Below are 14,674 nucleotides of genomic sequence, written 5' to 3'. Positions count from 1 at the left end.
AAATATACATCAACATCAGGGTATTCAAAACAAATATTTAAACTTTACTCATATCTATGGGACAAAATAGTTCACAGATTAACAGCTGTGTCAACCAAAACATTCTAATTTTACTGCCATGTCACCTTAACGTCAGCAGAACAGTTAGTATTCAGACAGAAATGCATACCAGAAAAATACAAGAAGATAACAAAAAGTGGACATGTACACTGGCTGCAATCATTATAGTATGTAGTACTGAAAATGGAATCTTACTGATAAAGATAAACATTTTTTTTTCTGAACGATGCACTATCCTGTTTGTGTTGTAAAGGATACAGGAAAGTTTAACCATTCTATTGGAGTTACATAAGTAGGTTTTAAGTGTCTGATTTATCAGGTAAATCAATATCCTATTTAAATTGAATTCTGTCAACAACGGTGACATAATGATGATACACCAACTGCACAAAGCTCTCAAAGACAATGAATTATTTGGGAAATAAAGATAGAACCCTAAAAATGCAGAATGGATAAAAAAAAAAAAGACACAGAAATGGATTAATGATAATCAACGCAATACAGATTATTTCTAAACAAAATTCTATAAAAGTATTTTTTTATAATGTAGGTGTTGATTTAGATCAATTGCGAACTAGGCCTTCATAAACAATGTTATCCGCGTAATATTCACCATCAATAATGAAATCTGCTGAAGGCAAAATGGCGATTGCGTTGAAATATCCCACCCTAAAAAGCACAACATATATAGTTATTCATGAGAAAATACAGATTAAGCACGTCATTATCTCTTTGCGGTGTAAATCAATATTCGTGTTTTTTATATGAAAGAAGAAAACGCGACATCCAATGTCAACTCTATTACAATGTAATTTAGTAATATAGAAAGATAAACAGATTATCTCTTGTAAATGTACACGAATTTAATAACATGTCATCTATCTACATGGCTTATTAAGAGACATGTTAAAAAGTAGTCCTTGTTTGGTCGCATTAACTTATTATTTTCTGTGTGGTGAATATAACTAAATATGATAAATATCTCCAAACAAACCAAAATTAGTCATTATAAACTAAATGTATACAATGTACTGTAAATAATATTATGGCATGCAGAAGGTAGTATATTGATTGTGGACACCTCGATATATACGTGTATACTATACAAGTATCGGACATATATAGATGACTCAAGAACCCACCCGTTATAGCACTAAATAAATATCCATGCAGTTAACTCACAGACTTGTAATTAGATACTAACAGAACTCTTTTTTCCCAAAAACTGCAGATAAAAAATAGAATAGTGAAAATCCAAGTGTATACCGGAATAGAAATGAATTGTATGATTCCCTACTGCAGTTATTTTTAGATATGACGTCTTGTTCTACTAAACGTTGTTTAGGATATTTATCAATTTATTGTCAATTATTAGTTGTATATGTCTACGTATTTATATAGCACACACTTTCTTACCTTGCAACAATGGTTAAATGTTGAAAGTATTTAACGATTTAACTATTTAAGTTACTTTGAAAAAATAAAACGACACTAGACTTCAGCCAATTTGTTCATTGTTTCGGAGAATAATAAACCAACCGGGAATTTGATTAGATCAATGTGAAGTTTCATACAAACAAAAAATCAAGATATTTTACTGTATTGAAGGAAGTAAGTATACTTTTTGATTTATGTGTTTATACCTATATGGTTTTCCTCAGTATAAACATTATAAATTACCTATTTTGTGAATGTGGTCGAACGATTGATTGAAAAGAAACGAAACAGCTACATACGTGCAGGGTATCAGCCAGTCACAGGTCTTGATTTGTACAATCAAAAGTTGCAATGGCCTAAACGAAAACGTGAGATTTTATTTATAAGTAGAATCGTATAAGATAATTGGATATAAGGTAATCATAATTATTTATGAATATTCACTGAATTAAATAACTATAACTGCGAACGGCGATAAGGAAGGTAAATTGAAAATAAAACGTATCGACTAATCTACCCACATCTGATTTTAGTCTTAACTTGTCGATAACTATAACCCTATAGTTAGATATAAAAGCAACAGTATTCATCTCATAAATATGTTTATGTATGTATGTTAAGATAGTCGGTAAGATAAAACACGTAACACAGTGTGCTAGTGACCTAAAAAAGTAATAGAACGATACATATGAAGTTATTAAATTCAATCTGAGGAGTGGAGTAAGCTTTACCTTATTTGGAATTTACAGACCCAATAAACATGATATATATCTTATTAGGTCACTATCCACAAACACACTATGTGTCTAATATTATCTTACCTCCTATGGAATTATAGGGATGTGATTGGTTAAAGGACGTTGTGATTATGTATAATTCTCCTGCTATACATGCTTAATCACGTGACTTCATCGTGATCAGTTTCACGGAAAAATGGAGCCCGCGCAAGTCTTTATATTTCATCGTGTTCATACATAGGACCCGCTCATTGTATGCATCGTTTCCTTCCGAATATTTCAATGCCCATAAAGTTATAGTTAACTGCTGGTTAAACAGACACTAATTCATAAAATATTCCAGACCTGCTTAAGAATGTTTGAGATTTTGTACACAACATTACGGTCAAGTCAAAGTGAAATCCTTCGTGTGCTTTATTTTCACCAATTGTGTACAGAAACTTACACATATTAACCTATTCATTCATACAAAAACTAGCGTCAATGTATAATTTAGATGTTATTGCGAGCTGAACGCAATAATAGTTGTTTTGGTCAATAAATTATCAGTGTTCACGATAAGAGTTTAAACGATCAGTTCCACTATTTAATTCTGAATCAATATGATAAGATCACATTAAATGTCTGTGGTTGTACTTTTGTTGGACTGTTGGGTGCTTGTTTTGTCTTTCGTTTTTGTATTTCCTTTTTTATATAGGTGAAGGAGAATATTTTACTTAAAACAAACATTTGGTTGCACTAAATAGTGAGCGCTTTGTGTGCTATTGTACTTTATTGTGTATGGCGGTTTTTATAATATCCTCTTTATTTTTCTGTCTGTATTGTTGATATTGTCTTTTTAGTGAACTCTAGCTGCCTGGCAGTGAAGGTGTCAGACCATCAATTAGCTACTCTAAAACAAAATAGTACTGTTGATGTCATTGGTTTACCTAAACAAACTAACCAACCAATTTGCAGAAATCAAACTTTTGGTGAACCAGAAATATATTTAGACTATACTAAGCAAAATCCTTCTGGTCTATGAGTTTACATTTAAAATTCAGGATTAATGCGCTCCATAATAAACTAATTCAAGACCTCCAGGAAATCAGGGGTTATGTTTGGTAGTACCTGTGTTCCGAAGGTCAACTATATATTATAAGACTTCTGAGGTATTTTTAAATTGGCATGCAGAAAGGTGATATAAGTGGGACGAAAGATACCAAAGGGACAGTGAGTGTTCCCTGCTTTCTATAAAGATAAAGGTAAACTTAAAGGGACACTAGCTGTGAAATTGGTGTTCACCATTTTGACTCATATTTAATTTATAACTATGTAAAACATTTATCCAAATCATACAATGTCGCAAATAAACAATTTACAGTGTATGGGCTTGATAATATGTATATTCGTGTTGTGGGTATTTTAGTCTTGACGCCTTCTAATTAACTATGTTGCTGACCCCCGACGACCTCCGATAGGCATACGAACAATGAAAGCATACATATAGATATAAATAGAAAAATAACTGGTTTTATTGTATAATCGTAGGTCTGTTTTTGTTATAGATTGGAAATATTTGTTAATCATCGTTTTACCAGTATAAGAATGATTTTTTTTGTGGATTGAATCAGTCAATCAAATGGTTTACCTTTGTTTTACTTTCAATGTTGACATTATTTTCCTTGAAATAACCAAACACACACAATGCATGCGTTATTCATATAACACAAAGGGGTTTAATTGAAGTTCACATGAAAACGGATTCAATGATGGCCAAAATTTCATTTGTAAATGAATAATTCATCATCAATATTTTTTAGCTTAATTTGACAAAATTGAACAATACTGGCTGCAAAAGTGAGTTGTTATTTCATTATTTCACTTTTAATAAGAGCACCCTAAAATGTGTTATCAAGCTTTTTGACAGCAGGGTAACGCTATATCGGGTGACACGATTACAAAAATATCAAATGTCATCATGGTCAATTGAATATATGTATGTTGTTATTATTATTAAAACATCATGGCTATATATGCACATCTCATAGTATTTTACTAAAATAAACTACCGTTAAAAGCTTCCTGAAAATTGTTACCAGGGTTACATTTAGCTTATTTTACAGTCTGACGCGGTTTCAGAATATTCGCAAATCATCTTGAAGGTAATGCCTGTATTTACTTTATATTTAAATATTGTACCAAAACATACAGGCCATGCATGTAATTGTTGTTACAATTGATAGAGAACAACGTTAACCAGCTAGAGCTACTTGAAATTTGTTGTGAGACTACACAATTATTGATAAAAGAAAGACACTGTTTGTCCATATATCTGTTCAAAAGCAGTAGAGAAACAAGAGTCCACTAAAGAATATGATTCGATGCGATGTTTCTATATTTGATTATTTATAAGGCTCAGAAAGCCTTGTGTTTTAAATTTCAAAACATGTATGGAATGTGGAAACATTGTATCTCACTCTAATCTATAAATACACGAACTATTCAATCGACCCGCGAATAACTATATCTCTGAAATTATTTTCAACTGAGTGGCTCTCGTATAATATGTGTATTTTGGAAATTCACTTTAACCTAATGCTTAATTATTTTGCAGATATGTGATGCATGGCCATGACAACTAACACGATATTTATTACTCCGGACGCTGATGATGATATAGAATTGGAGTTAAAGGCGGAAATAACAGAAATATGCACAGCTAGTGTAAACACACCAGGTTGGCAAAACTATATTCCATATCACGACCATTAATATCTCAACTCATCTGTAGTTGACTGTTTTTTTACATTCAAATTTGAGTTAAATCGTGTGTTTTAATTATTTCAGTATTTTTCGCAATGGTCTAGATAATGAAGAACATTATATATGTATCAGTTTAAGTTTATTATATGACAGTATTTCTTAAATAGTGTTATATGAAATTTGGCATAAATTTTCAAAATTTAGAACGATTTCGAGCTTGTCTTTCACTAGCAAAATTAAATCTTATTCACGATTGCGTTGTAAAGTAAACCACTGATTGATGATTAAGTCTTAAAAGCGTGATCTTTTTTATTATTATTATTAACTATGAACTAGCTGTCAGTTGCTGTGAATACTCTCAGAACAGTACTCTCTTGTTTTTGTTGTAGGGATGTACATGTACCAAATCACGTCCACTCTTTGGTTTTGTTAGATGTATTTCTATTTGTATCCATCTGATGAGTTAAACCTTTTCAACTGATTTTTACAGTTTGTTCGTATGTTGTACTGTTACACCTCTGTCCCAAGTTAGGGGAGAGGATTGGGCGGCCTCTGACATGTTTGACCCCGCCACACTCTATATCTGCCTGTTTCAAGTGAGGGCCCTGTAATGCACATATTATTGTTGCTTACGAATAAATGTATTGTTTGTTTATTTTTTTGTACAGTTATTGTATTGCTCTGTACGCTTTACTAGGTTATTGGGGGGGGGGGGTTTATGCACCCACTAACATGTTTGACTCCGCCACATTATGTATGTACCTGTCCTTCCCAAGTCAGGCCACCGTTTCTCTAAAGGTCGTAAATTCTGATAGGTCGCCTATAGTTTTATTTGTCGTTTGTTGCTGTGTTACATATTTATGTTTCATTTATTATTTTGAAGATAAATTAGATCTTTTGTATTCTCGTTTCGATTGTTGTATTTTGTCATTTCGGCGCATCCTATAGCTGACAATGCTGTATTGGCTTTGGTCATTGTTAAATCCGGTACGTCGACCTATAGATGTTATTAATATCTGTGTTATTTTGTCTTCTGTGAACTATTGTCTCTTTGGCAATCTTACCACAGCTTCTTTTTTATAAGAGTTGTATAATAAGACGAAACAGAAAAAGCAAGCTAGAAATGGAATAAAAATACCGTGAGAAAGAAAGAAAAAACGACGACACGTCTATCAAAAGTCCACAAAATTAAAATGAAAGTCCAACTAGTGTGTCAACAGTAAACAGTTCATCCTTTAATTTCGTTGCTACATTGAAAGATCTTGAAACCCGTAATACGTTTAATGTTGAGTTAAGCAAGTATTTCACTTTATTACAGTTATAAAGGTCGACCTGGAAGATAACCAGAAAAGATGGCTTCTTATTGGAATTTGCCTGCAGAATATTTTATCGCCTACCCTCCGAAACTATGTAGAACCAGTAGTGCAGAGCCACTACAATGCCATGACATACTCTCACAGAATTCATACACAAAAATATCCTAATTATCAGAAAAAAGATCTTACGTCAGGAACTAAACTTAACTATGAAGCTATTAACAAGAACAATTCTATACCAAAAATCGGTTGGAAACAAGACTTAGTCAACTACGACTACAGTGTCAGGAATCATGTAGAGTTTTCAAAATTGTTCATGAAGACATATATGGCTCAGTATTCCGCTTTTGACCAAACATGTGATCTTTCTGCACTCCTTAGTTTGATTGTCAAAATCGATAAATTTCCTCAGCCCGCAAGGAATGTTGCAACGACGGTATGTTATACAATTATTTATAGATGTTTATCAATAGTTTTAATGATTTAATTTTTAAGCGATCCCGATTTACACTTGGAAGCATTTAAAAACTATAAACACAGCCATTTTTTGTTGAATTACAAGACGTCGATACAAATACATGGGAAATTGTGGACAAAAATTAAACATGACCTTGTCCCAGTTGTTATAGAATAGTACCGATTCATTTTTATCGGACAGAAAATCGCTCAACCTCACACAAGTATTCTTTTGAAATAAAACCGAAGGTTTGCAATGCTCCTTGTAAAGTGTTCTTCCTATAAAACATATACTTATGAAACATGAGGACAGTAAAGGTATATAGATTCTTGGTTCAACATAAATGTACTGCTAGTAAATAGTTTTAATCTCCATAGATTCTTTATTCTAATTTACTACGCTAACATGTTCTTTCAGCTCCGTTCAGATGTACGAAATCCATGGGCACATTGTAACTTTGACGAATGGGATACTATAAAGTATCAGACGTCATTTCAATTAATGCATCAACTCATTAAATGTCTCAATTTGAACACTCCAGACGAGACAAAAGTATTAGCAGATATAACTAAATGGGAACAGAATGGTAAGTATGTCAATAATAATATACTACTATTCTTTGATTTTTTTTCTAAGTGAATAACAAATTTATTCATTTATAGTGGTTATATCATATCTAATTTTAGAGAACCATTTTTGTTGTTTTCATCACTTGTTCATGAACAGAAATTGAGTAATTAATAGGTTTATCAATGATTGTCTATGTTCAACATAATCAAATGATTTTGTTTTTACGACCGCAAAAAAATAATATGTCGTAAAAACAAGGTTGATATCTCACAAACATGTTTAACCCCGCCGCATTTTTGCGCCTGTCCCAAGTCAGGAGCCTCTGGCCTTTGTTAGTTTTGTATTATTTTAATTTTAGTTTCTTGTGTACAATTTGGAAATTAGTATGCGTTCATTATCACTGAACTAGTATATATTTGTTTAGGGGCCAGCTGAAGGATCCTCCGGGTGCGGGAATTTCTCGCTACATTGAAGACCTGTTGGTGATCTTCTGCTGTTGTTTTTTCTATGGTCGGGTTGTTGTCTCTTTGACACATTCCCCATTTCCATTCTCAATTTTATTTCTGGTCAATGGACAACTAAGAAAATTTAACAGTAGTGTAACATTTAATATACAATGTTGGGTATGTTCGGATTTACCTCCCTTACACTACTTGAATATTATTTATAAAGAAATAATTGGACTAATTGCAAAAAAGGGGGATGGTAGTTGTTTTCAATTATTTTTTTCAAATTTCTCAAATTCTAAATTTTTGAAAAGTTAAAAGAAGAAATCTTTAATTGCACATTATTGCACAATAGATTTGTAAGATCTTGACATTTGTTTTGTGTCAGAAACTCATATTATGTCAAAAAATTTGGTCGCAATCCAAATTCAGAGCTGTATCAAGCTTGAATGTTGTGTCCATACTTGCCTCAACTGTAAAGGGTGTGACTTCTGTGGTCGTATAAAGCTGCGCCCTGCGGAGCACCTGGTTGTCATAAGTTGTCAAAATACTTCTTTGATTTTTTTTAAGTCATGTGTGTTATGAAGGTATATGTCACAGTTGTTATGAAGGTATATGTCACAGTTGTTATGAAGGTATATGTCACAGTTGTTATGACGGTATATGTCACAGTTGTTATGAAGGTAGATGTCACAGTTGTTATGTGGTATTTTTTTTTTATTATGTGTGTTAATGTTTGGTTTTTACTTGACCCTCTAGATTTGAAAATATCACATTCATTATTAAGTACTTCTCTTTTTGGTTTTTGTTCTTATTTTAAACACAACGAGTATGTCCTATTTTACTTTTTTGGATTCGAGCGTCACTGATGAGTTTTTTGTACACGAAACGCGCGTCTAGCGTATATATAAAATTTAGTCCTGGTATCTATGATGATTTTATTTACTACCACTGGGTCGATGCCACTGCTGGTTGAGATTTGTTTCCCCGAGGGTATCACCATCCCAGTAGTCAGCACTTTTGTGCTGACATGAAACATCATTGATATGGTTATATTTATGAATTTACTGTTCACAAAATTTAGAATTTTTGGAATACTATGGCTCTACTACCTCAGGCAGAGATTACCTTAGCGGTAATTGACAAAACATTTAGGAATTTTGGTCCTCAATGCTCTTTAACTTCGTACTTTATTTGGCTTTTTTATTTTTTTTTGGATTCGAGCGATGAGTCTTTTGTAGACGAAACGCGCGTCTGGCGTATATACAAAATTTAGTCCTGGTATCTATGATGAGTTTTTTTACTACCACTGGGTCGATGCCACTGCTCGTGGAGATTTATTTCCCCGTGGGTTTCACCAGCCCAGTAGTCAGCACATGTAAGCTGACATGAATTATCAATGATATGGTTGTATTTATAAATTTACTGTTCACAAAATTTTGAATTTTGAAATACTAAGGCTTTTCTACTTCAGGCAGAGATTACCTTAGCTGTATTTGGCAAATCTTTTAGAAATTTATGTCCTCAATGCTCGTCAACTTCGTACTTTATTTGGACTTTTTAACTTTTGTTGATTCGATCGTCACTGATGAGTCTATTGTAGACGAAACGCGCGTCTGGCGTATATACAAAATTTAGTCCTGGTATCTATGATGAGTTTATTTGAGATTTTAGGGCCTGCGATCTTCAATAACAGGAGGTGATTGATTTTTTTAAGTAAAAGTCATTTTCAATAAAACGCCAACGCTTGCGGACAGTAAATGAAATATTTGTAAAACCAAAAGTTTGTTTTCACCTTTCACATAAGAAAGTTACAACTTCTAAACTGTCACAGCCTGCCTTAATGTCTTTTGAAAATATTTGAATAACTTAATTTTTGTTTCATTTCAGGATTTATGTTTTTGCAAGGCTATTCGGTTAATCAAACTGTTTTGAATGAATTCAGGCATCAAACACGCGTTCTAGCAGAATATGCGTTGATACTGAAATCTGGTAGGGATACATCTTTCACGAAGATACATGAGGCTATGTTACAGATAAATGGTGAAATGGACCGTGTTTGTAAGCGTATTGATACTATTGAGAACGTCCAGACTGAAAATAGGCAGCATATTGATGGAGCGATTGCAGATATTGAGGAGAATACACAAAATGTTAAAAGCCTCAAAACTGAAAATACATCAACCATCAACAGAGTTAAAACTCTTGAATATGAAGCCAAATCGACAACTGAAGAAGTATCAAATATCAAGAAGGACATAACTCAGATGAAAGAGAGTATTGGAGATTTCAAAAACTACATGTGTGGATCTATACCTACCGGTAAAATCTTCTTCTTCCCACCAAATCGCTCAGAATCGTTTGTTGCACGAGGAAATGAAATAAACAAGATAAAAAACAGCTTTGTAGACAAAAATACCGAGCACCATACACTGGTTATATCTGGTCTAGGTGGATGTGGCAAGACTACTCTTGCAACGGAATTTGCTTGGAGATATCATGAATTTTACCAAGGTGGTGTATTTTGGATGTCTGCCGAATCTGAAAGTTCTTTAGTGGATTCTATAACAACGTTAGCTATTGATGTCAGTACAACTGGAAAGGACTTCAGAGAAACTTTTAGGAGAACATTGAAATGGTTTTCCAATTTAACTGAAAGGTGGCTCTTAGTGGTTGACAATACAGATGAGGAATATCTTTCTGATTATACTAAAGAATTATTGGTTGGGTCATGGAAAAGGAATACTGGCGGACACATCATCGTTACAACGAGACGAGATTTAAACGAGATTGAAGAGTCTATGAATGTTAAACTAGAGAATTGCATTAGTCTTGGTGTATTTGAAACAACAGAGGCTTTAGCATTTGTAAAGCAGAGAACTGGTAGAGTTGACAGTTCTGAAGACCATGCAATATTAACACTTATTGAAGAACTTGGTAGCTTACCATTAGCACTAGAACAAGCAGCTGCTCATGTCAAGAGTATACAATGTTCATTTGATGATTATGTCAAACGATTTGAGAAAAAAAGGCTAAAGCTGCTCAGAACAGCTCCATCTCCAAGAAAAGTAGGCAAGGATAGGCTTACAGTTGCAACCACTTGGCAACTTAACATTGTATATATATCCAGAGAGTCGGAAAAGGAAAATTTAGGCACAGCTGCAATAACAGTCATGGAAATAGCGTCTTTCTTATTTGCTGATAAAATACCTAAAGAAATTATTAATGTTGGAAACCCTGTCATCGAAGACACCGATCTCACCGAAGCACTCGATGATGATGTTGGACGCAGTCAGATAATTGAAATTTTATCTAGATTTTCATTGTTCCAGTTCATGAAAGATAAGTGTCTTTCTGTACATAGACTTGTTCAAGAGGTAATAAGGGACAACATGGTTAGCGATCGTCGTTATTGTATTCTTCAATCTGCATTGTGTATGGTAAAAAATGCTTTAGACTCATGCGTAACCCCAAATGATGTGATCCAAGTGGATCATGGCAACGAAACTGCACGAGGTTCTTTGTGTATCTGGGGTAAGTTAGCTGCCAATGCTAATACATTGAAAGGACATTTACTACAGTTTGTGAAAAACGACGAATCTAAACAGAATATTTGCCTTAATGACCAAATGTTAAAAATATTACAGACAACAGCTGTATATCATAGTATAAATCAACGACAAGCGTTAGCACTTGCTGATCAAGAACAAATGGTTCAAATAATTCCCACATTGCAAGTTCATACCAAGTACTACCATGAGCTTACAAGCATTACAATTCCTTTATTACAGAAAGATCGAGAGACAATTCTTGAGTGTCTGGCGTCTGTTATACCCAACGACAGTAAAGATATGGGTGCTACTACACTTGTAATCCCTTACAATTCAGAATCTTTAAGAGAGATGGGAAATAAAGCGTATAAGGAGCAAAGATATCATGATGCTATCCAGTGTTATTCTGAGGGAATAAGGTCTTGTCCTATAGATAATATTGACAGCAGATTTTACTCCAATAGAAGCTTAGCATACATCAAAATATGTGACTACGAACATGCGTTGAACGACGCCGGTAGTTGTATTCAAATTGCATCTGATAAGTGCAAGGGATACTACTTAAAAGCCTATTCTGTTTCTAAATTGATAGAGACTGGATCACTTTCATCGAATATGGAAGCTTTCGGTTACGCAGCTGCTTCCATTGCAGCATACAAAGATGAACGATGTCTTCGAGAATATGGGATAGCAGTATGTTATCCAAGACTAAGTTACAAAATGATTGAGGTGCCAGAACTTTTACGTCAGGAAATTATGCTGTTAACAGATAGATCATTTACAACACTCATGTTGCGGAAAGGGTGTTATATTATTCGAGAACCACTAGTCACAACCAAAAGCATTCAAGTCGTTGGCATTGAAGAAGGGGTCGAAATCGATACAGGACCAATATTTCAAGTTTGTGTAGCACATAAAGTTCACACTATAGAAGATACTCAACCCGGAAATTCTATTCATGCGCATTTTGAAAATATTAATTTTCTGAAAGGAGGATGTCAAATCTCAGTAACAAATAATTCTGTGGCAACATTTTACAAGTGTAAATTTTCAAACGGACTGATTGGTTGCGAGTATTTTCCCAAGTGCAAAGGGGACGAGGGATGTATCAATCCATTGAAATGCAAGGTTAATCATCACACTAGTCTTTCAAAGTCATTTGGTAATAAAAGTATAGGTGAAGTTGGGTTTGCAGGGGTTTGTGTATCTAATGGAGGAACTGCATACGTGGATTCGTGTCAGTTTGACAGATGTGGTGGCGGTGGTGTTCTGTCAATTGGAAACGGTTCCTTAATTGAAATCAGAAATTGCACAATATCCAATATGAGACAAATGGGAGTTGAAGCAAGAGAAGGAGGTGCTATTAAAGCTATTAATAATACAATTAACAGAAATCAATCTCATGGTGTTAATATTGGACCGAATGGATATGGGTATATAAGTGGTAATATCATCGAGGAAAACGGCGCAGAAGGAGTGTGGTGTGGAGGAAATGTAGATCTCCTCGGAAATAATGACATAGTCGAGGGAGGTGCTTCAAGAGCTGTTCTAATTGATAACATAATCAGACAAAATGGTTTATCCGGCATTTCATTTGATGGAGGTTTCTATGAAGTGAAAGGAAATCTTATACATTCTAATTGGCTCTGGGGTATAATGGTTAAGTCGAGATCTTACACCTACATTCAAAATAACGAGATTTGTGAAAACAAATGCGGTGGGATAAGAATTGGACACAACTATACAGCAGCAGTTTTTATTGATGGGAACACTATCAGAGACCATACCGGTCCACGCATTTACACAGTAAATTCTATACACAATTTATTTAGAAAAGATCAAAAGAAGAAAACACTAATGGGAAAAATTAAAAAGATCCCAATTGCAGATGGGGAGCTGCTTGAAGAGTCAAGAACACCTTTTATATCTAGTTTAAATGTGTTCCACAACAACGAACGAAGCATTCAGCATCCAACAGATATATTTCGTTCTATTGTAGCATGTTGCTTTTGTCATCAAATATCACAGCAAGCAAAGTCTTGCTCTAAATGTATGAAGGCTAAATATTGTTCCAAAGATTGCCAAACTAAGCATTGGTTGAAACATAAACACATGTGCAAGCTTTTGACTGAGTCATATGTAGTTGAAATTCAGATGTGTGATACAGAACCAAATAGCTTTGGACAACCTCCAGAAAGCCGAGAAGCATTTATTTTAAACCTAAGATCGTTTCATCCAAAATTGGTTGGAATACGACAAGGAACACCTCCGGACAAAAGCAGCTCTAAAAAGTTTATAGTAAAAATTCAAACCGGCAGAGAATATGGATATTATGATCCATTCAAAAAGCTTTCAGTGTATGATCAAACTGTAACGTTTGATATACAATTTTCAAATCCTAAACTGTACCACCTTTGCAACGAGTGTGGAGTTCTAGCTGGGCAGAAATTAACTGTAAAGAAAATATTTTGCTGGGCATCGTTCAAAAATAATGGAAAAACAATTTGTTTTCATACAGAAAATCTTCCTGCTTTTCAAAAATGGTAAAACTATACCACAAAAAAATACCAGACTTATAATTTTGGACGCCAGACGAAAGATTTCGTCTACAAATGACTCATTAGTGATGCTCAGCTCGAAAGTCAAAAATGTAAGATCAAGTAAGAGGTTTTGGAACAGTGAAAAAACAACATAAGAATGGTTTTACCAAATACAGCGTAAGTTGTATATTTCTGGAGTAGAAACTCCTCGGAATATCGAACAATTCAAAGTGTTTTTAACAGTTAATTTATAAAGGATAACATCAATTCCGAAACAAATGAAGATGTCGTTGAAGTGTGTTAGAGATCGCCAGTTCATTGTACCTGGGTTACCGCAGAATTTTAGATTACGTTCAATTAGTGCTTGGCAATTTTGTGATCCTCATCTGAGTAGGTTTTTGTTGATATTTATTAATGTCTTTTTTAACTCATATTCTAAGCTGCACAAAAATAAATTTGATATGTAAGGTAATATACCAAATACACTCAACATCACATAATAAACAGAAACGTGTCGTATGTGTCAATACGACGCCAACAAAACGACAGTACTTACTACCAAAAGACAATAAGAGGGATGCATATAGTCTCAAATTATAAAAACATACAATATGCTTATCTCTGTATCTTCCCATAGTCTTAAAGTTGTACATACAATGTATTTGATTTGATTTGATTTGATTTTAAACATATTTTATTCATTAAGATATGAAAAGGATTGAGCAACAGGCACAGCCTATAAAAGCTCTCTCCATATTACATGTTCTAGGTATAATTCAATTATAACAACTGTATTAAAATAATGCAATATACAT

General features: G+C 33.8%; 1 protein-coding gene across 1 annotated transcript; it reads left to right on the top strand.

Moving 5' to 3' along the window:
* The first annotated feature begins 4,830 nt into the window (after positions 1-4,830).
* Positions 4,831-14,473, top strand: LOC143048395 (uncharacterized). Its single transcript, XM_076222074.1, has 4 exons — positions 4,831-4,953; positions 6,298-6,731; positions 7,170-7,338; positions 9,659-14,473. The coding sequence occupies exons 1-4, from the start codon at positions 4,842-4,844 to the stop codon at positions 13,864-13,866; spliced, it is 4,923 nt and encodes a 1,640-aa protein (XP_076078189.1). The 5' UTR covers positions 4,831-4,841; the 3' UTR covers positions 13,867-14,473.
* The last annotated feature ends 201 nt before the right edge of the window (positions 14,474-14,674 follow it).

This window comes from Mytilus galloprovincialis, chromosome 10 (assembly GCF_965363235.1).
Source record: "Mytilus galloprovincialis chromosome 10, xbMytGall1.hap1.1, whole genome shotgun sequence".
In the NCBI taxonomy this organism is placed as follows: domain Eukaryota; kingdom Metazoa; phylum Mollusca; class Bivalvia; order Mytilida; family Mytilidae; genus Mytilus; species Mytilus galloprovincialis.
This window is presented reverse-complemented; position numbering and strand designations above follow the sequence as displayed.

What these genes read in the sequence shown, in the direction of transcription:
- LOC143048395 (XM_076222074.1), top strand. Translation starts at nt 4,842, where the DNA reads ATGGCCATGACAACTAACACGATATTTATTACTCCGGACGCTGATGAT. An exon ending in CAAGGAATGTTGCAACGACG is followed by an intron (nt 6,732 to 7,169) that starts GTATGTTATACA and finishes ATGTTCTTTCAG; the next exon opens with CTCCGTTCAGATGTACGAAA. An exon ending in AACTAAATGGGAACAGAATG is followed by an intron (nt 7,339 to 9,658) that starts GTAAGTATGTCA and finishes GTTTCATTTCAG; the next exon opens with GATTTATGTTTTTGCAAGGC.